The 27,717-nt window shown below is 44.0% G+C and overlaps 1 protein-coding gene across 1 annotated transcript; it reads right to left on the bottom strand.

The window, feature by feature from the left end:
• Positions 1 to 949: 949 nt before the first annotated feature.
• On the bottom strand, positions 950 to 26,683 carry fw (CUB and Sushi multiple domains furrowed). The gene is made up of 21 exons (XM_089589756.1): positions 26,575 to 26,683; positions 13,959 to 14,076; positions 12,571 to 12,629; positions 9,810 to 10,019; positions 9,013 to 9,108; positions 8,765 to 8,887; positions 8,161 to 8,324; positions 7,098 to 7,224; positions 5,592 to 5,741; positions 4,895 to 5,071; positions 4,635 to 4,814; positions 4,236 to 4,354; positions 3,593 to 3,827; positions 3,326 to 3,499; positions 3,055 to 3,234; positions 2,737 to 2,982; positions 2,036 to 2,215; positions 1,619 to 1,972; positions 1,417 to 1,525; positions 1,146 to 1,328; positions 950 to 1,056 (listed from the first exon to the last, which is right to left on the bottom strand). The coding sequence occupies exons 1-21, from the start codon at positions 26,681 to 26,683 to the stop codon at positions 954 to 956; spliced, it is 3,396 nt and encodes a 1,131-aa protein (XP_089445882.1). The 3' UTR covers positions 950 to 953.
• Positions 26,684 to 27,717: the final 1,034 nt, after the last annotated feature.

Below are 27,717 nucleotides of genomic sequence, written 5' to 3'. Positions count from 1 at the left end.
TTATCGATAAATCTTTTCGTAAAAATACTTACGTGCAAAATTATCCGTAAGAAATAATCAATCGACGGGACGGAAAATTAACACGATTTCCAGCCCAGTTACTTTCGATCTTAATAAAAATTCAACAAAACAAAAACTTAAAGTATAGCAATATAAAGTATCCACGCTCTATTTTACGAAACAAAGTGAAACCCTAAGAAATAATACTCTACGTCTTGGTCTGCAGCTTTCAATAAAGCACGTGAAAAGCATATGGTCGGTATTGTCACATTCGACATGGTAGTAAAAAAATAATAAGATTGTACAGTGTATAGATACAGAGAAAAAAGAGGCAAATTCATACATTCATGATTTTTCAAATGGTATCTTCGAGAGGACCACCGAAGTTCTATGCACTCAACAATTTATTCACTAGGCCATATCTAATCATCATCTCGTAAAATGTACAACTGTTGGAAAAAAAATAAAAAAAAAACTACAAGTGTTATTCTATTGAAAAGAGCTGGGGAATGAAAAAAAAAAAAAAAAAACAAGCTTCGCTCACTTCCAACATTTTAAATTAATTTCCCAATACCTATTTATGGATCAACAGATACACACGTATGAGTCATCGTGATTACTCGGTTTAAGTACTCAATTTTTCGCAAACGATGCACATATTAAGTTTTACTCGCCTAACTCTCTCTCTCTCTCTCTTATGAGAAAACATAAATGATTACCAGCCTAGTTTTAAAATGCATACCCGTCACTTATTTAACGTTCATCCAAGTTACCGGACACGCATTTCGAAACTCAGTAGATCTGTCCCATCTACGTATAATGTACAGTTGAAAACGACAGTTTGCGTCCGTGTATTAATATTACGGGCTGTATAACAATTGTAAAGTTTTGGGAACTCTTTGACTATGGTTTTCACGATAACTGCGTCGTGTGTTTTAATCGACTTGCATCAACTATCTGACGGACACCCCGTTGATGGTTATGCCGTTTCTGACAACCGGCTCCGCCTCGTAGTGCCCGGATCTGTTGTAATTCCTCCTCTGTCCGGTGCCATATCTGTACACAACGATGCATCATCATCATCATAATCATCATTTTCAATGATTTTTATTATAATCGTGCAGCAATGGCTCATGTTGCCTTACCCGTAAGTACTGCCGGTCATGCTGTAAGGGTGATCGTAGAGGCCATCCTCAGGAACATTTTCGTACATCGTGTTGGGTGAGCCGTCGTTGAGCGTCGCGTAGGACATGACCGCCGCGTTCTGGTCTTCCTTGCGCTCGGCTGCCTGAACGTTCTCGGTGTTCTTCACCGGCGTAGCTTTGCGTCTGGTTGGAGAGAAGAGAAAAAAAAGGGCTTTGCGTTAGTTGAGGAAAAAAAAGGGAGTAGCGAGTACCGTTGATTTTTATGGATTACAATCTAAGGTAGACCAGGCCGATGATGATCAGTATGACGACGATCACGCCGGCTCCGATGCCCACGCTAGTGCCGATTCCCTGGGCTTCGGCGAGCTCGTTCGTTGACTCTGAAGATACAGCGAGACAAACGATTGAAAGATTTCCAATACAAAAAAAAAAAAAAAATTTATATATATTGTATATACAACATGTGGGTGTACCTTCGCATTTGGGTTCTTCGCCGCTCCATAAGCCGGTGTCGAGGCATTTCCTCAAAAAGAGACCGGATCTCTCGTATTGCGGCAAACAGTGGTACTCGGCGGCCCCTCCGTAAGTCGTGGTGCCGTTAACGACGATAACCCTTCCGTTGTCCACCGAGGGTGGATGCTTGCAATCGACGGCAAAACAGGACGGTGACCTGCCGCTCCAGGATCCATTTTGCAAACAGACTCTCGTCGCGTTGCCCTCCATTATGTAGCCTCTGGGACAGTTGTAGTGGGCCACACCCCCGACACTGTGAGTCGAGACTTGCGTGCTCGCCATGCCGATTTTTTCCGGCTCTTTGCACTTAATCTCTGGGTAAAGAAAAAGTTTTGCATTTTACTCATTGTCGACAAAGAAAATTAAAAACAAAGTACCTTTGCAGCTGGGGACCTCGTTGCTCCAGGTGGCGTTGTCAAGGCACAACCTCCTGGCAAAGCCGTCGAGCTCGTAGTTGTTGTCGCACTCGTAAAGCACGGCGGACCCGTAGTAGGTGACGTTCGAGGTGAGCGTAAACTTCCCGTGCTCGGTATCCTCGGGTTTACCACAGTCGACGTCTGTACACACGCGCAAAGCGAAAGGAATCATTGATCATAGCCCAGACTCCAAAAAACCATAAGCGTAGACCAAGGAAAATCCCATCGGATCGAAAAATCGCGTTGATCGGTATGATAATTTTACGGCTGACAAACGGGACACTCTCGTTATCGAGGAGCGCATATGCAATTATTATACACCGAGTCCGTATAACCGGTCCGGTATCCCGTGGGGACACCCCCCCATCGTACAGAGCTCTCCATTCTAATGGCCCCACTCGATCATACGCGGACGGCTTAATTATTGCGATTAGCTTTCGAAAGCGTTCGCGGAAGCTTGTTTCATTCGACGATCGTTATCGTTCCATAACCAACCCACGATGATAATACATTATATGTTCCAGTGCACATGTATCCCTTATAAAAACCCGGTCGCCGGTTGTCCCGGTAAGAACCACACTTTACATCGAGAGCCGATCGGTTTTCATTTGCGCTTGCAGACTTTCACCAATATGATTTTCGACAAGCATGCAAATACTCACAGACGCACTGGGGCACGTCGCCGCTCCACTTTCCGTTGTCCTCGCAAGTCGATAGGGAATCGCCGACGACCTTGTAGCCCCGTTCGCACCTGTACTTGGCGAGGGCGCCGATTTTGTACGAGGTAGCCCCGGTGTTTGAGTTCTCTGCTGTGCCCGTTCTTATGAGGGTGCGCCCGTACATCCTGTCGTTACCCGTCAACGACAGGATTCCGTGTTTGGCCAGCACCGGCTCGGGACAGCGGATCTCTTTGGGTGCGTTTTACATTGGTTGGAAAAAATCGGTAGTAGAAGAAAAAAAATGAAAAAATGGCACCATACCTTCGCACTTTGGCGTGGCGTCGCTCCAGAAGCCGTTGTCCAAGCAGTAGCGTCTCGGCGTGCCGACGAGCTTGTAGTTTTTCACGCAGCTGTACGTTATCTCGCTACCCAGGAAGGTCGTCCCGTTGACGTAGTCGACCGAGCCGTTCGGAACTGGCACCACCTTGCCGCAATCGACGACTGAAAGGATGCAACGCAAAAAGCTCGCGTCAAGCAGCAACGACTGTTGATGTAACAATATAGGCATATAGAAGGAAAAAAATGGTCGTACACTCGCAGGATGGCAGTTCTCCGGTCCACTCTCCGTTCTTGTCGCAAGTGTGCTTGGCCTCCCCGTGCAGCAGGTAACCGTCCTCGCAGTGGTACTCGATAGTGCTGTGCACGTAAAGATCGTAGCCGACCACGTAACTGCCGTTGGGCACCTCGGGCTCCAAGCACGTTATCACTGGACGGTACAACGATGTGTTGGTGAGCTCGAGCGATGGCTCGAAAAGGTATTAAAAAAAAAAGAAGGAGAGACGAAGCAAAAAGGGCTTACGCTCGCACTGGGGTGTCTTGTGGCTCCACTTGCCCTCCCTGGTGCACTCCTGTTTGGCCTCGCCGTCCACCCAAAAGTCCTCGTCGCAGCTGTACTCGATCAGACTGGCCACGGTCGTGGTGCCGTTGACGAGCCTCACGCTGCCGTGGGACACCTGAGCCGGGGCGCCGCAGTCGACGTACCGGCACTGCGGTACCTTGCCCGACCATTGGCCTCCGATGTCGCACGTCAGGACCTTTTTTTTTTTTTTTTTTTTTTTTTCAAAGGACAAATGTTCTTAAGTTATTTTTTTTCTTCTCTCTCGTTGGTTAAAAGCTGTAGCTTAATAGCTGCCTTTCACTCGCGCGCGCGTGTGTAACCTCCGGGACAACGTGACCTCCGACAACTACGCGCGTACACGCGTTCGGCGATGGAAACAAATGTATACTGTGTACTCTTTCACTTGCTTGTATCTCGCCTCGTTATCCGAGCACTTTACGGCTATGTTACTTTTTATCTCCGTTTCCACGTGAGCGTAACTCGATTAATGCTCATATACACTCCCGTACATTGCGAAAAAAAAAATTACCGATTATCGTCCATGTACTGGAGGATAAATTATGCTAGGAAGAAAAAAAAAAAAAAAAAAAATTGTATAACTCACACTGTCGCCAAACAGAACAAAGCCGTTCTCGCAGGTATAGCTGGCCTTAGATCCGGCGCGTTTGCCGCCGAACGAGACGACGCCGCCGTTCACCTCCGGTGGATCCGGACACCAGTCGACTGTAAACAGTTTCAACGACAATCATCATTACTATTGGCTATTATATATACGTATATTGGTACTTACGTGACGAAGGAACATTCATTGTACGTAACACGCAAAATTGCACCGTTCGAGTGACTATTATTATTCTTTTTATTGTTACACTTAAGCCAGAGTTATTACAAGTTAGTGACAAAATAAAATTGCCATTTTCAATAATCCTGACATTCGAAAATCGTGATAATTTTGTATGCAAGGGAATCGAATGATTGCGATACTCCCGGTGTATGTACTCACCGAGGCACTGAGGCTTGTGTCCGCTCCAGAGGCCACCATCGCCGCACCTGCGCTTCGAGTCCCCGACGAGGGTGTAGTTCTCCTTGCAGGAGTACTCGGCGACCGCGCCGTAAGTCGTCCGGCCCTCCGATAGATCGATCGTTCCGTTTTCCGGCTCCTCGAGCGACCCGCAATCCACGACTGCAACGCGCCATCATTTTGATGTTTATGTTGTGGGTACGATCGAGGGAGGAAAAAAAAAAAAATCAGAGTTTACGTACATTTGCAGGATGGCGGGGAGCCGCTCCAAAAGCCGCTGGGCTCGCAGGTGCGCTCTCGCTCGCCGAGCAGCATGTGACCACTCGGGCAGGCGTACTCGATGACAGAACCGACCCTCTGCTTCGAGCTTACTATCGTCGTGTTTTCCAGCTTCTCTGGGCTCCCGCATGTCGATGGCTCTGTTTGGAAATCGTTATGTACCGATTTTCGAAAAAATTTTATCGATAAGGGCTACCTGCGGTTTTACGCGCTCTCTGATGTATAGAACTATTTGCAGAGGGTTACAAGAGATAAGATAAATATTTAAATTTAGCGCGAGCCAGCTGCATGTAGTTGTACCAAGGTACCGCTATGAAATTTAAGCTCTCATATATGTTGAAAAATCGATCGTAAATCTGTTTATAGCGTTTTATAAGTGTACTCGTGTTTGATCCATGTATGCAATTAAAGACTTTATCGATTGTTTTCTCAACACCAAAAGCAAAAAGGTAAATGTGTGGTGGTGGTGCTACCGAGTTTTGATAAAAACCCTCGATACATTGTCATCATGTTACGTTGGTCTCCGTACCGATCATTAGAGGAGTGAAATAAAAAGGAGCTTCATCATCATTGCAAAGGTAGACGCATAATAGTATAGTTTACATAATCGCGTCCGAGGAGAACCACATGCATGTAACTATATACACAACACAAACTCACTGCTCTGGCAGATCCAGTGTAGATAGTCGAGATTGCACCCAACGTCGTTCCACAGCCACGATCTGCCGCCGTCCAGCACGACGCAGTTTTGCTCGCCGTTGTAATTGTTCGGCTGCTCCTTGCCCCAGTGTGGCTTCTGAATCACCTCGCCTGGGGGACCACAAATTTCAAATCATTTCAATAGAATATCTACACATGTTACAATACTCCTCGCTAGAAATGGAAAACATCCGACACGCGCAACACGCTCCTTATCTACCATTCCGTGGCCGAGATCGCGATGTTCCATGGTATGTGTACTCGTATTTTTTTTTGTTTTGTTTTACAGGTAAACTCGATGAATGCTATAGCTATACGACGATGGTGATATTATCTCGGGAAGAAACCCTCGCGACCGCGAGCTTGCCGCTAAGGATAATGAAGTATTGCGCTCGGAGAGGAATTCAAGATCGATGAGGTAGGTATACACATAATATAAGGGATCCGTGTCTCGTTATAATGCACGGGATTACTCAATCCGCGCGCCATTCTTCGTTTTTATGTGTATACATACCATATGTAGATGCATATATACTTGTACGTGTGCATCATATCAACGGCCCCGTTCTCACCACCGCTGTACTTTGTAATTATATACTTACGAGCGCCTTGCTGATTTTACGCGCGGATGCGGCGTTTATGCGTCCAGTAAGCTGTGTACGGTTCGAGAGAATATACCTGGATGGAAATGGAGCTTTTTCGCGCATTAATCTAGTTGGTCATTAAAATATTTGCCGAATGACGGAGTATGGGTAACGAGGCTTTGAGTTATCGTGCAAATGAATTTCGGGATTTTTTTTTTTTTTTTTTTTTTTACTCACAAGTTTCGCTGTAGAAATATTATACTTGAATGCCGTTGGCTGAACAGAGATATTTAAGATGTCGTGGGTTTGCGATACTTTACATACCTCGTGTATCATACAGGGGACACGAGGGATAAATTGAACGCAAGGATTTATTTCTGTGGTAGATGAAAGTAACGAGAAATACGTGAGTTAGAACTGGATATGACGCATTGGAATGCGCGTTTTGAGGGTATAGATGCATTATACGACGGACGAATGAAAAATGTCTCGGTAAAAACCTACCAGGTAGGTATATAGTACCTACTTGTGATAGATCGCGTTGGTGTTGTATTCGTACGGAGATAAATTAAAATGTTCCAAGTGACCAAAACACAAAAGCTCCTTTGGTTATTTGCAAGTGCGGGTGTACCAACGTAGATGTAGATGTGTAGAATTGTGTGGTTTGCGCGTAGATTTTCGTAATCGATGCGCTCGCTAAACATGCAATTGTCAGATGCGCCGTAGCAATGATCCGTTGCGTTTACGGTGCTCATAATGAAAGTACACGGTCCCGTACAAGAACTCCGTTTCGGTAATATCAATCGCCGTACGTGTACATGGTTGGATGGATATACTCGGCTAACTGCTGAGTAATTTCATGTATATGCATGCGTATACGTACCATCGACCCATTTCCAAGTCCTTACGGTTATCGAGGGCTCCTTTAGCGCGCCGATCCACACCAATTGGGTCTTGAGTTTACTCTTACGCCTCTCCAGGTTGTTCAGGATAAAAGTCGACGCTACGCCCTTTGTGGGAAAATGTGTAAGACAATTTATTATGCCATGATAAGAGACGACAGGTCGCACAAACTTCTTTCAATCTTGCAGTCAGGAAGGCTTAATATGGTTTTTTTTTTTTTATGACTTGTGTGTACTTTATGTATAAGATATAAAAGAGAAAAGCTGTATAGGTCAACGATATAATTTGAATTTCATACCAAGTTACCGATAATTGTTTTTAAATCGCGATAAAATAACATTTTACAACAATACCGTATCGTCGATTACAACATGGATATCGATAGAAATCGTCGGTGTGCGCGAGTGGGCTATTATCATTTACTTTCTTTCGAACGAGGAAATGCCTTTTTTGCGCTTAATGGCCATTATCGCGTTAATGTGGGGATAAACTGTGATTGCACGTATTAGTGCTATCATCTTGCAGGAAATAGGAAATTCCACCTTATAAGAGCCGCACGATATGCGGTTACCGATACGCTTGATTCGTTCGGCACTCGTGTGCTATATATTTCACAACGGAACAATTGCGTTAATTGTACCTATATATACGATACCCGCAGTTGGATGCCTATACATCCAAAAAAAAAAAAAAAAAAAAAAAAAAAAAAAAGTTACCGGACCAGGGCAGATATTATGAAATCGGCTTCTTTCTCCTTGCGCAACTTTGAGGGCCTCCCGACGAAACTATTCATTATAGATACATCGGGGATACATGCAACACACAAATTGATACGTATTATGTGTAACCAATCCAGGCGGGGACATAGTTCCAATATGAACGAGCTGTCACCGATGTACTTTTTTTTTTTGTCGGGTCATCCTCGTTGTGACGACACACATTCCATTTCAAAAATATCTGCACGTGCTCGTAACGACATGTCACGAAATAACATTACACCAAGGCAAGGGTGTATTCAGGGGGAGTCGATCGGGGGTACGCACCTTGAATCCGTGCACCAGGTCGCCAGCGCGGGCCTGACAGTAGTTTCGCGCCTGTTGGAACGTATCGCCCCGATTGATGACGAACTCGTAGCACGTCGAGTTGAAAGCCGCCAGATCGGCATCGGCCGGCGTTCCAGCGTGGGCGCACCTGTCGACCGCGAATTCTGCAACAACAATCCAACAAAGCACCGCGTAAGTACTTTTTTTTCTTTTTTTTTTTTTTTATGTATAATAGCTACAACATAAATATGTAGAGGAAAAATCAAAAGTTGTGCGTATACATATGAGAATATAATCCAAACGATATAGGTGGCACCTTGGCCTGTGGCACAAACACACACACGTATATTGTATTACATTCGCGCGAGCATGGCGCGCCAGTGCCAATGATTGCTTGCGCAACGCAGCGATGCCTTTCTCTCCTTTCTCTTTTTTTTTTTTTTTTTTTTTTCCTCGTTTTTTTCTTTCTCGCTCCCTCGAACTTGACTACTATTTTGCTTTACACGTGCTCACTCCGTTTTTAATTTGCCGTCAGTTTTATTATTGCAACGATTACAGGTGTATGATTGTTGTAACAAAAGTATACGTGGGGCAAGGAACTCACCGTCTGTCGCGAAAACCTCGACCTCGCAGAGACTGAGGCTACCTTCGACGCCCACCAGCTGCAGGAACACGTACTGCCCGACCAGGGCTCGGGCGCAGGTGAACGTTTTCGTCACGCCTTCCTCTGTTCGTTGGAAGAAAAAAAAAAAAAAAAAGGAAAAAAAAGGGGTTTATTTTACATTCGCGAGGACGATACTCCGTGAAAATGCATCTACTAGGTGTGGGTGTATCGTATGGATGGAGCCTTACCAATAGTACCCGGGAACCAAGCGCAAAGTGGATTTCTCTGTAGTTCAGCGCTGCTGTTGCCCACGCGGATCTCGATGTCCTGGAGAGGTTGGTGACCTGCGCAGTATTTATTATAATGGCCGTACGGTCAGTTACATACACACGTACACATATTAACCACTCACATTCTAAACGCGAGCCGTCACCGATATACCTGTACTGCAGTTATATGTATATTTATACGTATAGACACCGTATAGCTTTTACCATAGATAATATAACTTTGTATTGTGAATACTCTCAGTGGAGGTCAGTTATAAGAATATTTTCTTTCTCCGGCGGATTCCTCACCACGGAGTATATATTATACGTACGTTGCGTATAATTTTTCCGTAACCACGTACATTTGCAATGATTTTACAATATATATGGCGATTAATGTGAAAATTGTATTTTCCAGGGCCATCTCTGCATCCGTTGGATGGAAAATCTGAGTAAGTACACGTATTATTTAAAACATGTGATTCTTACTCTCGCGAGATCGGGCCACACCATCTTTGGGCCAGCCAGATTTACGTCACGTGCAGCCTGTACCCATTATATCGCGTAGATGCAAAATACAATGATGCAAGGCTGCACGGCTATACATGTGTAAAATGTGTTATAGGTATACGTGCAGCACGGTAACATGGAATTATCGTACAATATAGCATTGAAACATTGTATACATCGTGTGTGTGTGTGTATATAGGTATCAGGTGAGTAGAAGTACAATGTATATCGGCGACAGGTGCAGGGACACTGTATTTATATCTTACCGCAGCAGCCTCTGGTCGTAACTCGGACGACCTTGACCGAGTAGGGTTTGAGCAGGTCGACCCGCCACCAGGGACTGGGCTCACTTTGGGTCTCGGTGCAGTGCTTGCCGTCGTGCTCGGTGCTGAGGTCGCCGTCGTTCCCGTGATTGGCGTCCCCGCCGCGCACCGTCGTCGACTGGTTGGCTGGCTTACGGAAGCCGACGTTCGCTCCTGTGGTATTAAACAAAAATAAACATTTTTTTTTCTTTTCTTTTCAGTATTTTTTATTCAAACGACTGTTAAATATGGTGTCTGTCAAAGGGCTGTGTGTGGGCGTTCGTTTGATTCCAAAGTATAGGTTTGAGAGGGACGAAGTTTGCGCGAAAAATCAAAGTATCGACTCGGAGAATTTGGAATTTTTCTTAAAATTCCTCTACCTTTGATCAGATAATTCGTCCCGTTGTAGTGCTCGGATACCGATATTCAGTTGGTTCAATTGTTCCAGCCACGAGAGATACTACGTTGCAAATGGCAAGTTCTCATTGTTCCCCGAATTTCTACGTATATTTTTCTTCTTTATGAACTGCAGATATTTCTTTCTAAACGCAGTTTAGGATAATGGTCGCTTTACCGATCACATCCCAAAACCGGGAACCAACGACCATATACATTATAAATTGCGAGCGTAAAATTCACCAAATTTGGTTTACGTATGTATCTATAAGTGTGGGCATGAAAAGTGTTTTGGTTGAAAACCACCGAATGAGCTATGTGTAGCTGCGGAAGCCACACACGATCACTCGCAAATACACAGCCACAGCTGAAAAATCGCTTGCACCACAGGGCGCTCTCACGATTGTTCGACACCCGAGGCATAATTTCCTCCTTATGGAGGAGCAAAGGAAAAAAAAAAAATCACATCCATAACGGCACCGGGAATACATTCGTCGAAGTGGGGCGAGGAAGCCGGAAAACCCACGGAGAAGCATCTGTACACGTACGTCACACGTATATATATGCATATACGTTTTGCACACCTCACCATCCCGAACCCAAGAAGAGTTGCATGCACGTTTCGGTATACATACATACCGATATAGACTCTCAGAGATCGGTTATTCCCTCGCGTAAACGCCTTACGTAAACGAGCGTCCATGAGTACCGTATAGATTACACCCAGCCGCCCTCGCTCGAGCCTCCATACCTTCACATACATGTATATTTATTTTGATACCATTTCACGTGCAGTTATATTGGTGCACTGTACAGATACAAACCGATGATGGAGCAGAGAGAGAGAGAGAGAGGTTTGGACTCGGTGTGGCACTAATGGCGAAGGTGCCCTGCCCGTGTGAACGGCGAAAGCTTTTCCCATCGCTCGGCTCTCGTAAAACAAGTACACATCATATAGGTGTACGTATACCTGCATAAGCCATTAATAACGAATAAGGACTGTAGTGTACGTACATCGCCCAAAGTCGAAATTTTCGGAGACTACGGCGTGACGATGCTTATGTGCAAGTTACAATGTGTACATGGCTTTCTTTATTACAACGCGTGGGAGCAGCGATGAATCGAAAGGGTATCGGTGCGTGTTTTGCGACAGGTTGAGAAGATCGAGGGAGACTTTTTTTTTTTTTTTTTTCATTCCTCGGATCTTCGTTCTTCTATGTGCTCTTTGGTAGCCGGATGTGTTTTAGTAGCGTCGTCGCGCGTCTGGTCTATTTTTAATATGTATATTGTTAAAAAAAAGAAAAAAAGTCCTCACTGTCACCATCGAATACGAGCATTTATCAAACTTTCAGAGGTACCTATCGGATATTGTAAAATAAGATAAATCACACCCTTGGTGAGACTGAATGACTGGTGAAAAGACACGGCGCTTCCCACGTGTGTCGAACGAGTCTTTCGTTTTAAGAAATGAGTCAGTTTAGTTGTTTTTTTTCTCTCTTCTCACACGTGTGTCCATATATATAATATATTATACATTCGATTAACGAACCATTGTCTCCGATCCCTCACTTGGGGGTTTTACACAGTGCCCCCAAACCCAGACCGACTATAGTTTTCAAATGAAATGGAAAAAAAAGATGATAAACGGCGCAGTAGGTAGGAATATTTTTGGCTTTTCGGCCTTTCGTTCTCATTAAAACCCAAGCCCGCGGTAAGGGGTAAATCCGTTCCGAATAGCATATTGGCCTGTGGGGACACGACACACGTATGATCAATCGCCGAAAAGAGGATGCCGCGTGCAACATCCATCCGTTACCCTTTGGATCCCGCGAGACAGTCAGTTACGAGCATCAATCTTGCCAAACGTCACATAAATTTGCCCGCCACCGATATATCGATCGCTAAATCTCGTCGGCATCGTTTATAGATATACCTCTGTGTACATACATTGGCAGGATATTATACCCACGGCAGAGTGTGTATCTAGTACACAATATAGCTAAAGTCTGTACCGCGGTATAAACTTCTTGCGAAATAACACTTCCGCCCGTCCGTGTCTGCATAACATTTTTGTACGGGGATGCACTCACTTACTTGTGTACCACGCGATATTTCGTCCGTGATAAGCTTCTCGCGATGGGTCCGAAGGTTTTCACTATGTACAGTGTTTGTGTATAAGTACGTTATAAAACACGGATGCGAGAGAAAAGAGAAAGATGTGTGTATATATACATCCGGTATGGGTGTTGTTGGGTTGAGACTGTACAAGTACTTATATGTTCATCGCTTCCTTTATATTTTGTATTGTGTATATATAAGTAGTACTCACCGCAAAACGGCAGCTCTCCCTGCCACTTTCCTTTGTTGCCGCAGCTCATGGCGTTGCCGCTGAAACGAGAAATCGATCGGGAGATTAGGTGCATCCAGCGAGTTAATCCTTCATTGCGCTCGTGATTATACTTTGACCACTAAACAATTATAATCATTGGTTTTTATGATTATAGTACATACGGTCGACAATTGCTGCACAAGCGCGATGTGTATTCATGAAAGGCAGTCGAGAATCCATACAATAATGCAAGCAATGAAAAATTTAACTCACGTCCTCGTTACAAGCGCGGAATAATTGACGAAATTTCGCGCGCCTTGCGACGATCGGTCATTCATCAGCATAATTTTTTATCGCGTAGCCTAATAATAATTACGAAAGACGAAAAACAAAAAAAAAAAAAAAAACAGCGCTGGCCTAATATTTGACGCGTGTGCCTCTTGGGTAAAAATATTGAAGCAGCCACAGCTTGCGAAAAAAAAAAAATTGCACGATTCGACGCGATTTATCGCGTTCAATAGGTGGTACGTACGATGGCGCGATTGCAACGCCAACGCCTCTTTAGGTTCGATTTCCTGCTGTGCGGCTCGACGACGAGGACACTCTTTCTGTCCCATATACATGTTAGTGAGATGGGCAAATCGGAAGCCGGGTGAGCACACGAGATCCCCCACCCGCCCCTTACTAGGGAAACGCGGTGGAGAGAAAGCGCGAGCAATTGCATGGCTTTCTTTGTGACGAACCGTGGGGTGGTGTATATATATAAGTGGGAATCGGGGACTCGGCGCGGGTCGGATATATATTCTATATTTATTGTTAATTAATCGCAAAATCATTCAAACGACCGAAAGTGTTGTGATGCGTATATCACAATCCATGAGCAACGACAGCTCGCAGCAAAATTCATAGAAAGATCGGTAAGGCATGTATACAGACGATTAAAAGCAGGCCTCACTTTGTAACTTGGCTTTTCAGTCTAGGTAATACGTATATGGATGTTGGAGTGCATTGCAACGTATATTTTATCTATACTCCGTATAACGAAGCGTTAAAGTATATCTCGGCCGATCTCGAGTGCATCGGTGTACAACAAAAGAAGGGCGCCCGCAAGAGCTCGACGGAAGACGCAAAGTAGGAGAAAACGATTCCTCCGAGCTGTACTTGCACGTATTCACATAGGGCTATACGTGAGACTATTTCCCATCTCGATGTAGGCTCACTTAGAGGTAACAAGAAGAATATTCCCTATTGCTCCGTTGAAGTTTTCCCATAAACGCGTGCCGGTATGTTGATTGTTGTGTACGATCTTTTTGTTCTTCTTCTTCTTTTTTTTTCCTTATTTCTATGGTAATTAGTGTAAAAACAGGTATAATACGTATGCCACTCACCCAAACAGCTCGTAGCCGACGTCGCAGGAGTAAGTGGCCGTCGTGCCGACCTTGAGCGACTCGTCCGACAGCGAGACCCTCGCGTTCATCGGCACCGCTGGATGCCCGCATTTCACATCTGCAACAGAGACAAATTCGTTCGTTCGTCATCGTACTTAATATACGTATACAGGTATTATAAAAATGTATGATCAATCGGGGTGTAAATATACTGCAATTGATGATTGCACTTTCGTGGTAATTATCAATATATATATACCTGCACATTACAATTGAGCTATACAACAGAGCTATATAGGATTGATGGACTGTTCCTCTCGCGTACGGCTATATACATATACTTGGAGGACAAGTGGGAGCAGATATTGCTGCAGTTTCTACTGTCGTGTATATAACACGCCTTGCATTTATTATTTCGCCTCGGACGGAATTCCACGTGGGCGGGCATTGTTCGGATTCCTTAGCTCTGTTGATCGCTCGCTCGCGTGGATACTCATACTCGTATACTCGGAGGTATATTATATGGTCTCCGAATCTCTCGAGAAGAGAGCGCTTGGGTGCAAAAATACCGACTATAGTTCTTGAGGTACCACGGAGTTTGGCGAGCTTTTTAAGAGCATTTATTCTCATCACACTCTTTGCTCACGAAGCAAGTCTATGTGCGCGCGATAATCTTCCGTTACATATATACACTAGTAGGTCGTCCGGAAACGCGGAGGACAATTTTTCGAGACGCGCCTTTGAAACTGGTTTTCGCTTTTTTTTTCTCGTGTATCATTGGCGCGCGCGAGCGTGCGGCTACATGTACATGTATATGTAAGTGGAAAATCCGGGTCACAAAAATAAAGTTGACGTGACACACATGTGTACTTTTTTCAAAAGACTTTCGTCGATTTTTAAACTTTTTTTTTCCCCCTATCGTTTGGCCGATCATTTTCAATTCACCTATCTGGAAAGCGTTTTATTTTGAATAATATCACAAGCCACATCTAATAAATAATATTGATGCCGTGATTTTTTTTTCTCCCCTTAAATCATATAAATATATGTATGCGTACACTTTACACTGATGCGCATAAAACGTACAAGTAGCAATCGAAGACTATAATCCGAGGCGATACAGCAGCCGCGGCTCTGAAACTATCTATCTACCGATGAGACGCTCAACGATTTTTTGCACCCCCAAGCGATGTACTGCACACGCATCGGTGGTAATTAAATAACGTTGGTTCTTTCGAAAAAAAAGATGTAGCTTTGTAGTTTTGTTTAATGAGCGTCACACCTGCAGTTGACCCTCTGATCTGTGATAATTTTTCCAGTTATGGAAGAAAGACAAAAGCTTTCGTACAAGCAAAGCTGATGGTATAATTTATTATAACTTCCACGGAAACGGAAATTATACGAGTGACTCTCACAGTATAGAATCGGTTTCTTTTTTTTTTTTCCTTATTTTCACACGTACAGGTGTACCGTAAACTTACACCATAGTAAAACGAAACAGAGAGTCACTCCGTCTAGACACGGTTAATGTGCGTGTGTGGCGCATGTGACGCAAGTCGCGGCATGCATTTAATATGCCGCTTAAGTCTCCGTATATGAATTAATACAAGAAGAAACAATTCCGAGGTTTATTTTCTCATATATAAATGTGAGGTAGAATTTTTCACGCTCATCCTTACGAGCGCGAGATTTTCTCACATGTACTCGGGGCTCTTTTCCGAGTGATCAATGGACCGCGTCGCGTGCGCGTAAAATAATATACTTGGTGCGCGCGTAACGCGAGGCTATACACGTATATATACTTATACACCGGCACTTTCACGCGTTCGGTTGTTAAAAGGTGGTATACGCTATGTGATAGTGACAATTTCACTTTCGTTAACCGAATAATGGTGCAAGCTCGCGTGACATTCAACACACAAAACGCCCGTGCACAGCTTTCACCGGCGAACAGGTGAACGCACAATGTGCAATGTAATCGTGTAATCTCTCCTCCTGTACAAAAATATACCGTGAAGGCAGAGAACGACCTGTAATATTATACATTGTAGAGACAGACTCCTCGTATGGTAGGTGTGGTTTGATATCAATGCCTTGACAAAAAAAAAAAGGCACAATGATGACGTGCTTTTTGTCCAATTTTTTACCCTTATTTTAATCACTTATTGGTAGACGTCTGGGACCGACTTAAAGTTCAGGTGTTTCCCTTCACTGCGGTTTTCGTTAGTTGTTCCGTGCCATCGATGTACCTGCCGATTTTTCGATTTACCCGATGAGCGCGCTTTCTCTCCATCAGCCGCCAAAGCGGAAAAAGCAATTGTTTCTTCCCCCGACTCCGTATGTATACCTGAAACTCTTCTTCTTTCGGAAACTTCCAGTGTTACTTTACGTGAAAGAAAAAAAAAAATTATAGGAGAGAAAAAAAAGAGAAGAAACAGCACGGAGTAGCCGCCAGAGATGCTGGTAACGGTATATTATAATGCCGCGTAATTCACGAATCGTCTGTTTCTGTGTAACTGTATACTTGTGTGTGTGTGTATGTGTACGTAATGGTGATGCCTGTACATAAACCAGAGGGCAGCTGGACTAGATAATACGGACGGGCTTGAGAGAGAGAGCGAGTTCTCGGTGTAAAATGAACCGTAGTGGTTTTAGGTTCGCCGCTGCTTTACCGTTTCTGTAAATTTAATCGCGGCAAAGTATATGTATTTTTTTTTTTTTTTTTTCCCAAGCAGAAAATCAATGATACTTTGATTGCACGACTTTTTTTGTGTGCTCTGTCATCATCGTAAAAGTTTTGTAATGGAAAATAATGGTCACTTTATAATCCAAATCATTACAGATCGGAAAAACAAAAGGACGATTGACCATAATAACAATCCCATACTTATCGATCGTCCTCTTTTTAAGTACTGCCTATACCTATACATCTACGTTCGTCTCTCTGGGTCACTTGGTTATCCACAATAAGTGTATACATACATGCTGTAGTTGTATACGTATAATGTAGTCTCCGCACGTGCGCGTCAAAGCTCAAATAACGGTTTCTCCGTGTCTTTCGGCCTCTCTTCTCTCGGACGGCGGAGGATACTATACACACGCTGTACGAATCGACAACGTATACACCGCTGCCACGAACACCGAGACCTGCTGGTACACACGTGGTTTTGCAGTTGCACCGATATTGCCCTTAACATATAGTATCCATGTAGTACTTAAAATGCATTATTTTAAACGACGAGTCAATCTGGTCTACCGGAGGATGAACTAGTTTTTCCGATTCCCCTCGACGAGAGACACTCCAATGCGCTCGGCTTTCGACGGGTACACCTTCGTCGCGTATTGCGTTACCGATCGCGCCTTTCCAACGGTCTTTTCCCTGCATTATATCCACACACGTATATATACGCGGACGGCCTGGAAATAGTAGACGACACCGAAGAGATCGCGCGGTGCTGCATTACCCGCGAGAGTACACATCTATATGTATACGTATAAACCTGCGTTTGTTGCGTCCCATGTGATATAAGTACGCGAGAAGAAGTCATTTATATACTCCGGGGCTGTCAGTATATCATATACATACGTATATACTTGCTGCACACACTGGGGGATATATATATATGGAGCCCGGAAAGATTTGGGGCCTGCTGCTCTTTCTCCTCGCGTTCGCGCGTGCGTGTGAACTTTCGTTATAGAGAAAGGTTAATGGATTTGCGGTATCGAGAAGCTGGTAGACAAGCGTGGAGCGAGGTACGCTTTTACGTAAGGTAATCCTGATTGAAAGCTCGACGGAGATCTTAAAGGGGAAAGATATGGCTGCGCGTGTATATAGCCATATACAAGTATGGATGCGTTTGCCCAAGGGGTAAGTCAAGGGAAGAGGAACGGTACGGTAATGTACCTGTATAACACTATTTTATGGGAAAAAGAGCCACGAATGGTCATATGTACAGTCATGGCGGAACGGATACGGAAACCGAGTTCACAAACGATCGGACCAACTTACCGTATTTGCCACGATTTTTCATTATACGCACCACACACCCGGAGTAGGTACGTACCATTCCTCCTCCCGGAAGGTGCATGTCTATACATACCGATATGTATACATGCAGTGCATAAATGAGCACCATATGCATATCTAGAAAGTAGGTGTGGTCGCGAGCCTCTCGCTATATGTGTATACGAGATACCGATCGAGGTCGATCTCCTCCTCCACCTTTCCTTACATTAGTGCGTATATATACACCTAGACTTATATTTACAACCTCACCGTCTGTAACGGCCCTATACACTCAAACGTAAAGCGCGACCGTAAACGATCGGCAATATGGTGCATTAGGCGAGAAAAAAATACCCACCCGCGAGCCCCGTGTTTGCTCCTTACAACTATCTGCCGATCTTTGCCGATCACTGCCGCAAATGAGCAAATGATGTTTGCTTCCTTTTACAGTAGGTATTTTGAGATCAAAGAGCCACGCACGTCCGAAAAGTTCTCGGTATCGATGATTATTACCAGTTGTGGACGGAGGAGAAAATCTACACGGGACACGACATGTACAATATTGCGTGCGTTCTCGAAAGTAACGGTAAAACAATTGATGATTCTTGAAATGAAAAAAAGTGTCTATACATACGTCCGTCGTTTTCAGGACAGGTGGGTATATAGCGAGTGACGTGCCGGGAGATAAGTCCTGCGACAGTTATGTCAGATTTGTACGATTTTTCGATATTTTTCATTCAACATCTTTGGCCCCTGTTTGCGATCGGTACCATCTGCGAAAGTAGGCTGCTCTTGAATGCCGCATAGCACTTGACGAACAAAAAAAGGCCCACGCACGCGATGCACTTTCTTGTGTGTAATATCGACTGCTACAAAGAGAGGATTATAATTATATATAAGTCGCTAATATATATGAGTATAGGTGTATAGGAAGGTGTTTTCGCGCATCGCGCGCTGCACCTGATACGGGGAGAAATCGACGGCGACTCTTCCTGTTTGTTCTCGCATGATAATGTACAGCGAGTGCCTGCTTGAATGAAAATTGAGAAGGAAAAAAAAAGAGAAAAATTTCTTCCCAAAAGACGAAATGAGAAAGAAAAGGAAAAAAAATAAAATAAAATAAGGGTACCACGCTCGGCTGTTTGCCCAATCCATTGTTCCCATCTCTCTAGCTGTAACAGGTACCCGTACGCGTACACGTTGTACACGCAAAAGCAGGCCCCCCCCCCCCTCTCTCTTGTCTCTCTGTTGTCCTTGTTGCGCAAGACAGACTGGGCTATACCATACGTAATGTTGTATATATGTGCACGCGCGAGAGACGCGTTATTAGTAAGTATACTTGCACACTTGCGAAACACAAAACGTGTACGTACGCATACATATAAAATATTCCTATGCACCTGTTGTGTATTGTATACCTATACGGTACAGACATTTGTCGGTACATTCTCCCTCTCTGGACTACCGGTCAACTCTCGAAGCTATCTTTTCTCAGTATGAGTAGTGATAGCAATTACTTTGCATTCTTTCCTGCAAGCATATATGTGCGTACAAAGACGCAATGGTGTATAAGTATCATGAGAGGTATGCGCGCAACTCATCGTCTTATTTTCAGTTGGCTTGGGACAATTTACCTACTTGTACCCCTATGTGATCGCGTACTTAGAGGGAGCGTTTCGCAACTATCCGAGAAAGATTCCGTTTGATAGCGCTCAATAGGATTTTCTTCATCAAACGTACGCTGCTCCATGTGTCCGAGTCCAAGTGTTATTGACCTCGTAAATACACTACATTTACATGTATGGCCTCTACCACTGCTATGTCTATGTATTTGGTTTTTTTAATTCGTTATTTTTTTTTAATAACACCCACCCACCCTTCTTCCGTCGGTTCTAGGATGCAACTTAAGTCCGAAAAAGTTTCAGGATGGCATTTTTTTTTTTTTTTTTTTCCTCGTTTTCTTACAGACCAAGGAGTGATACAATGTTTTTCTTTGGAACGACAATTGACTGCAGCAACGACCCACGGATTACTCCAAGCGTAAAATATTTACGACGGTTGCGTTTTTCCGCGATTGCTCGTCAAACTTTTACCGGTGTCGCTAGATTTTCCCTCCCCCCCCCCCCGTTCTAGCAATTTACTAGTGATTCGTGGAAATATATCCTTGAACAAAAAATAAAATCGGACCGGAGACAATTTTTGTCATTACGCGTGCCACTAATACATCCAGTTTTTGTAGTAATTTTTGTGAAAACTTTCTTGATTAAATGTTCAATGGAAAAAATTACCCAGTTAAATCCGATGTAGTTTTTACGACAGGTGGGTGGCAAAATGTATATACCTTTGACGGTGTAATGGTATAATGGAGTAAAAAAACTGACGTGCCCACGTTATAGAACGCGTTTGCACGACAAAAAACGTGTTATTCGATTTCTCGCAAAGAATCGAAAGCGAGTATTATCTGGTCGTACGTTTACCACCACTTGGAATAAAATATACATACGATTTGCGCTTGCAACAAAAAAAAAAAAAAAAAAAAAAAAAAAAACAAAAGAAAAAAAAATAGCGCAGTTTATATTGTCCGCGTGTTTCATTATAAAAACGACCTCGTTGGACCGGATTTGTGGACTCTAGCGAAAGTAATTTTTGAGCGCAAGTGGATGTCCTTATGGGTTACATATGGTATTTACTCACACGTGCAACGATTTTGAAACCAAAACATTAAAAAAAGCGTGATTATCCAGGGTGGGCGCAAGACGCGGAACCGTGTACTAAAGTGACAAATAATCTAGCGTATTTTCTTTTTTTTTTTTTGTTTTTCATAACAGACGCAGTTTTTATACAAAAACCGCCGTGCCTTATGTACACATCAGCCAAAAAAGCGAGAGACGAAGTATAAAAAAAGGCAAACCCAGGGTAGAGAGCACCCAACATATAGGAAATTAGCGATCGAATCTCGTAGAGCAACATGCACATGGGTATATATATATATATCACACTGAACGGCGGCACAGGTGTTATTAAAAGGCATTAGAGTACACAGCTATTCGTAGGAGGAGTGAAAGAGCCGCGGCGCTTATTGCTCTCGTTCTCACGATAGCGAGAGATATCGCGTCTAGCCGATTGTGGACGCGTTCGTGTATGCGTGTGTTATACACTATAGGTACACGTTACGCGGGCCTCCCTCGCACTATTTTCCATACGATCGGTAGCGAGCACAAGCATACAAAGTGCATATGATCCCAGCGTGAAAAATAATCCGGCGTGACGAGCGAATCGTTTTTCTTACCGATCGGCGGCTCCTGGGGCCGATCTTTCGATCCCCCGGTTTTTCGGGGCAAAGATCGCTTAGGGCCGTTGTCACGTGTACGTATCTACACGTGCATGCATTCGAGGGAAAGTCCCGAGGAGAAAAGCGAGCGCTGAGCGTGTACTTCGCTATGTAAGCGTATCGGATCGGAGAGCTGCTCGCGCTTTCTTTTCTCGCTGCGAGAACTATACTCGCGAGCTCGAGCTCTCTTGCGTGCAGCCTTTCGATTTTTTTTTTTTTTTTCTCCATCTTCCTACGTGTGGTTGTATGTACATACACTGTGACATATCAGCAAAATTGGCCCCGAAACTGTTGTCGTCACGTTTAACGACTGGAATGATTGCGCTCGCTTTGTCTAACAAGTCCTGGGACCATCGTCACGGTTGGCCGTACGATTTTTATACCTCGCAAATTGAACTATTTTAATGAAGTTTACATTTTTTACCTCGCATCTTCTTCTTCCTCCTGTTTGTAATGGAAGTACAAATGTTGTGCGCTACATGTTACTCTTTATTTTCTCTCAGATCGGTATGTATCGGTATGTATGGGACTCGTATACTTTCTCATATCGTCCTTTTTATGTACTTAAACGAGCACCAGTTGGATATCTACTTTGAGTAACGTATCGTTTCGACCAGATAACATGTGTTGTGTATATAGCATAGGCCTATATGTAACACCAATCTCCATCTCCGAGTCAAGAACAATATGTATAGGGCCCCATATAGATATGAAGCCTAATCATACGCGTATAAGGTATACCGATAATCAATTCAAAAATTACATTAAGTCGCTCGTGACGCTATAAGTATATTATATACACGTTCGAGCGAAAGGGAGAAGGTACCTCGTTAAATCGAGAAAATTCGAGCTAGCTTTGCATATACATTGCGAAACTGCTCTCCTCTCGCAATTCTCGATCTCCGATTGTATACGTGTATGTGTGCAGGTTATTGCATATTCTCGCCGCCGGCTGACTTTGTTTATTAGTATATATACCTGCGGTCGGACGGCGAATCTCCCGATCGCCATGGAATCGGAAACGTTGAGCAGGTATGGATTTTATAACAGGATCGGTTATACATTATGTAAATTTAATAATCACGTGGTTGGTTTGTTTCTTTTCGTTTGCTTCGCCGATTTGTGGCTGTAGGGGGTCTCGACTCGATTTTTTTACCGGTAAATTTGCGGTTGCTCGTAAGTAAGCATAAGTAAAAGTTACGAGAGATATTTCGGCCTCCCCGTATGTAGACACTGTATTCATTACGTTGTTGTTGTTGTTGTTTTTTTTTTTTCCGAGCACAGCGTAATCTTTGACAATAACGTACATTTAGACTCGCCACGCAGGTGCATGTCCTCTCCTTAGGATTGTTTAATGCTTGTACTTTCGCTTTTTTTTTTTTATTTTTATTTAGGTAGGTGTACGAGCACTTACTGTTGTTACAAGTAGTTGTTGTTGGTACGCTCTAATGCCATGGTCCGGGGCATACACGATTGCTACGGGAAATTTAATAAATCGTTTCGCAAAAAACAAACTAAAACTACTTTTTTTTCGGTGTTTTTCCTTTTAAATGAGTATTCATTTATTGTTTCAGAGTGCGTTAGCATTTGTCTATGTTCGTGAAAAATAGTATAGTTTAAAATGCACATTTCAGCTACTTGGGCTCAAACGTAACTTTCCTCCCATAAGAGCAACGATTGTGCGGCTCGTGACGTTATTACGTGTATACCTACCGGTCGCGCGCGAAAAATCACCACGAGCCGGGAATATTGATAGAGTCCAGGTCACAAGTTCATTATACATCTCACGAGATAGAGAGCGGGGAAGGGGGGTAATCGGTATACTTTGTGTACCTATGTATGTATGTAGGTATACGTCCACACACCTACACCCGAGTCTCGCGCTACGAGGGCCTACACACAACATATACGTATGTGTAGCTGTTTGGTAAAATCGGCATGCAAAAGCGTGCGAACGGACTCGAGCGGCCCGAACGAATGAAACTATTCCTGTTCCTTGGCCCCTCTGCACGGATAGGTGTATACACACACACACACACGACACGCCTTTGCTCCAACAGCGGCACAGTGCAATTAGCCAAGGCGCAGGTGGGCTACTTCCCAATTACAAGCTCCAACTACATATCTTACACACACAAAAACGTTTGCTTCAATTGTACGGTATAGGCACGCAATTAAGACGCCCTCGCTTTGGCTGGTTTTTTTGTTTTTGTTTTTTACAATACGATTGTAGTGTGTGGGTGTATACATATGACTTTAACGATTGTAGGTACAGTCGATGGGTATACTTGTAAAGTACCAGTGGATGATTTTGGTTTGAAATTACGTAAGGGCTAGTTTAGCTCTTGCTGTATTGCATTTCTCTCGGTGAGAATGGGCCGTATGTGCTCGCGATTGATAAGGCACGACCGGTTCTCGCTCTCGATCTGGCTCCGATAGTACATATAGAGTTATACACCTATGACCTTTGGATGATAAAAATGTCGTTCAATGAAATGCACACGAGCTTGGCAAACAATGTGAAAAACAAAACAAAACAAAAATGATAGGTACAGTTTATTTCGTAATTAACTGCGCTACTGTCACTATGTGTTAGAGGAGACAAGCTTTTGTCTTGGCATTCATAATGTACATAATGTATCGTGAAAGTCGTCATGGGCAATTGTATGCGAAAATGCTTGTGCAAATCGTTTGGACAACTATGTAGTTTTACGAATTATATGGGTACACGTGAGATGGGAGAACATTTTTATTTTTTAAGCAGATATCAATGAGAGCGTTTGCAGATTGAGTTACATTGAAAAACGGAAAAATGATTTGCTAGTCACGTACGTGACGATGCTGCGGTGTTCTTCACGGACGATTGCGGTGAAAATTCTCATTTACCAGACACCATTTCTTTGTTACACGGTCACCCGAGCACCTCTTACGTAAAGGCATAATTATTATACTTTTATTGTACTGCATCACATTAAAAAAAAAAAAAAAAAAAAAAAAAAAAAAAAAAAAAAAAAAAAAAGAACAAAGTATACTTTTTCAAACGGAAATTTACACCCTTCCTGTGCCCGTGTCGAAATTCGGGTAAGCGCAAAAAATCCCCCTGTATCGACTTTCGTGCTGAAAACAGGTGCACCCTCGGCCACGAAAACCCTTCCCCCACATCCGGTGACCCGCCACTTCCGACAATGGGCTCTCAAAACAAACACACCCGCGGCAATACTGCAAACTACCGTCCGAGTAAAAGTGCACGCACCATAAAAAAAAAAAAAAAACGCCTATCTTAACTGACTAGCGCTTTTAATTATTGCTTATAATATTGACACGGCTCTTTTCGATCCCTTCGTCATTTCCAACTTTAATATTTCTCCAGACCGAGAAAGTTTCCCAGCAGCGCATACAAACAATCGGCGTACGGCCGGAGACACGAGTCGCGCGCGAAGTGTAGTGACCTCGAGAAAAATCACCACGCCAAGGGACAGAGAGAGAGAGAGAGACGAAGGAGGACATTGCGCGTATACGTTATAGTGAGCGTGTGTATATGCGACAGGAGGCAGCGGCCAACAACGTGAGTAGGCGGAATCGGATCGTTTTTGTCCCTCTCTCTCATTCTCTTCTCAGACTCGCGCCATTATTTTTATGACGGTTATTGTGATTATTGTTACGATAGCTGGTGCTGGCGTCCCCTTCACCCTGCGCCACCCCCTTCGAAAACCGGTGCGGCCGAAACGAGCATCGGGCGACGACAAAACCGCTCCGATGGCCTATTTCGCCTCGCGCTTGTCATTGTTCCGAAAAATGTTGGACTCTGCGAAAACACGATGCGCGCCATGTTACGACGGGACGTGCGCCGTTTAGACCATGTCTTCATAACGATGCTCGAGGCGGGTTGTACGCTGTTGTTCAATGATGGAAAGATCGAGACTGCGACAATATTGGCAAAATTGAAATGTTGCGTCCGCAATTGAGACTTTGCATTAGTGAAAAATCCTCCTGATATACAAAAGTGCCATTCGCGGTAAAACCACCCTTTACGTGGTGGCGCGTGTATAAATGGGAAACGCAAAATCACCCAAAGCTCAAATAATAGTACAGCCTAGTTTTGTGACATATGCTACGCCGAGAGGGTTCGTTGGACGAATAAATTATTAATTGGCTTCGCGCGCAAATGATCGGCAATCAGCTACTCGACGCGAGTGCAACGATCGCACGGGAGCCGGGATACGCCAGATGATATTGTTATCGATACACGCACTTTTAGTTAATCACACGTATTGTTTGTGGTGTACCGCGACTATATATTATATTAACGAAAGGTACATTAAACACTTGGATTTAATTGCCGTAGATTGGGTGGTACGTACCGATGTGATTAGCAGGAGAAGCGGTGACAACGGCGAGGGCCGAGAGAAGGATGTCGAGCCACAGTAGGCGCGGCATTGTTCGATTAATCACCGTGCACAAGGCCAGGGGGAACACATGGATCGGCAGCTTCTTTCTTCCGGCTAATCCTCCGGTTTCAAGATTCTCCCGGACACCGGTAACTCAACAGCCACGCATACGAGAGTACGCACTAGCTCTCATCGCTCCATGATCCCCCGAAAAATCGGTGCGGGCCACTGCATGTACCCGCCGCTTCCCGCATCGAACTCACCGCGTTGGGCAAGATCGCGTTTGAACAACGGGCCCAAAAAAAAACTCCCCGTCCTGTCTTTCTCTCTTGCCCCGATCACTCACTGCACAACTCCGCGATAACCCTCCGGCTCGTTTCAACTTTGCCCCGCGAATTCCCAATTGACGTTCGTGCACACCCGCCTAACAGCTGCCTCGTGGCAAGCACAAGAAAGTATTAAAAAGACGCGCACACTGGTAGATTACGTACAATATATATACACATACACTTGGGCCAAGTAAGAGGCGCTAAAGAGAGGAAAGAGCTCGTATATATATATGGATGATACGGCCCACAACCGCGAGAGAGATCCGTTCCCTTCACTGGCCGCGCGCCGAGTGTGTAGGTAATACACCTCTCGCATTGTATATACCTACGTAAAGAGTCGCGAGTAGCGCGAGCCAAACAGCCTGCTTGTGCTCACTATACGAGTACGAGAAAGATAAAGAGCACAAGAAAGAGGGAAAAAGTGTGCGGGCATGTAAGTAGTGGTTGGGTGTGCACGTCTGTATATAGGTGAACACAAGCACAGGTGTATGTATAATAGTGAGACGAAGGAGCGAAAGGAGAGAGAGAGAGAGAGAGGGATACAGTTTATGTATATACCTACGTTCGTTGAGGATTATTTTGCCGTTCATGCCTGGGTTTGTGTTGGAGGCCTGTGCGCTCGGATATTCCTGGTGGGGTGGATATGGGGCCTCTGGACGCAGCTGCTCCATCTACCTTTGTATATACGTTACATGCGGACCCCCTTGAGCACGCGGATGTGTTAAGGCCGTGCGCCTGCCGTCTGTTGCAGTCGCGTTTTTTTCTTTCTTTTTTTTTTTTTGTAATATATATATACCACTTACCTATATGGTCAAGGCTCTTGAGTTACGAGACGACGATACTTCCTTCCGATACGGGATCGGTGGGGTGCTACCGATACCCTTTTTTTTTTTTTTTTTTTTCAACCGATCGAAAAGACAATCGTGAGGTCTATGTAGGGAATGCTACGTTTTCTACTTTTTTTCACTTGTTTTTTTAAAAGTTTTTTATTTTCCTTGGTATCATCGTTTTCCCCCGGCTATCCCTTCGATTTCCGTAACACAGCCAATTGGAGGAATCTTCTCTCTATTTCACCGATTTCGGTCTAGAGCTGCAGTTTCGTGAAATCACATAGTCGAATCGAACTATGGTAGCGAGAGGCGATCGGCAACAGATCCGTGACTGGTTTGTAAAATTGCCCAGCAAGTGGAGTATACGATATGTATCCCCGTGTACGAAGAGTAAGATCACGCTTTCGAGGAAAACAAGATGCTCGTGTCGTGTTGTCGATCGCCCGTTATTATCGGTAACATAAAAAAAAAAAAAAAAAAAAAAAAAAAAAAACCAACAGCCACAACCGCGTCGTGACGTGTTTCTCGGCACTTGACAATCTCGTACGTGACTTTGATTAGGTATCATTGAGCTACTCTGCCCTGTAATGAAAAAAGGTAGATATGTGTGTAATATATTGTGACTGGCTCGAAGCGCAGAACGATCGATTAATCGTGCAAGGAGCCGTAAGTGGTGACGATCGGTAAGAGATGGACTAGCGGCGCTTCGGTATAGCAGATACGACACGAGCGTATACATATATAAGCTGATGGGAGTAATACGTAAAATGAAAAAAAAAAAAAAAAAAAAAAAAAAAAAAAAAAAAAAAAAAAACGGGGAAGATGAAAGATAGGGGGTAAAAGCTATAGTGTCTCATCGTGCGGTCAGGGGACCT

This window comes from Copidosoma floridanum, unplaced genomic scaffold (assembly GCF_036245765.1).
Source record: "Copidosoma floridanum isolate Cflo_tuat_1 unplaced genomic scaffold, Cflo_Japanese_pri ptg000009l, whole genome shotgun sequence".
NCBI classification, from domain to species: domain Eukaryota; kingdom Metazoa; phylum Arthropoda; class Insecta; order Hymenoptera; family Encyrtidae; genus Copidosoma; species Copidosoma floridanum.
Note: the sequence above shows the minus strand (reverse complement) of the source record. Positions and strands in the feature narration are given on the sequence as shown.

Coding starts and splice junctions, on each gene's coding strand:
- fw (XM_089589756.1), bottom strand. CDS start 26,683: ATGGAGCAGCTGCGTCCAGAGGCCCCATATCCACCCCACCAGGAATAT. Junction 5,072..5,591: donor ACACTGGATCTGCCAGAGCA/GTGAGTTTGTGT, acceptor ATTTCCAAACAG/AGCCATCGACATGCGGGAGC. Junction 2,983..3,054: donor CGCCACGCCAAAGTGCGAAG/GTATGGTGCCAT, acceptor ACGCACCCAAAG/AGATCCGCTGTCCCGAGCCG.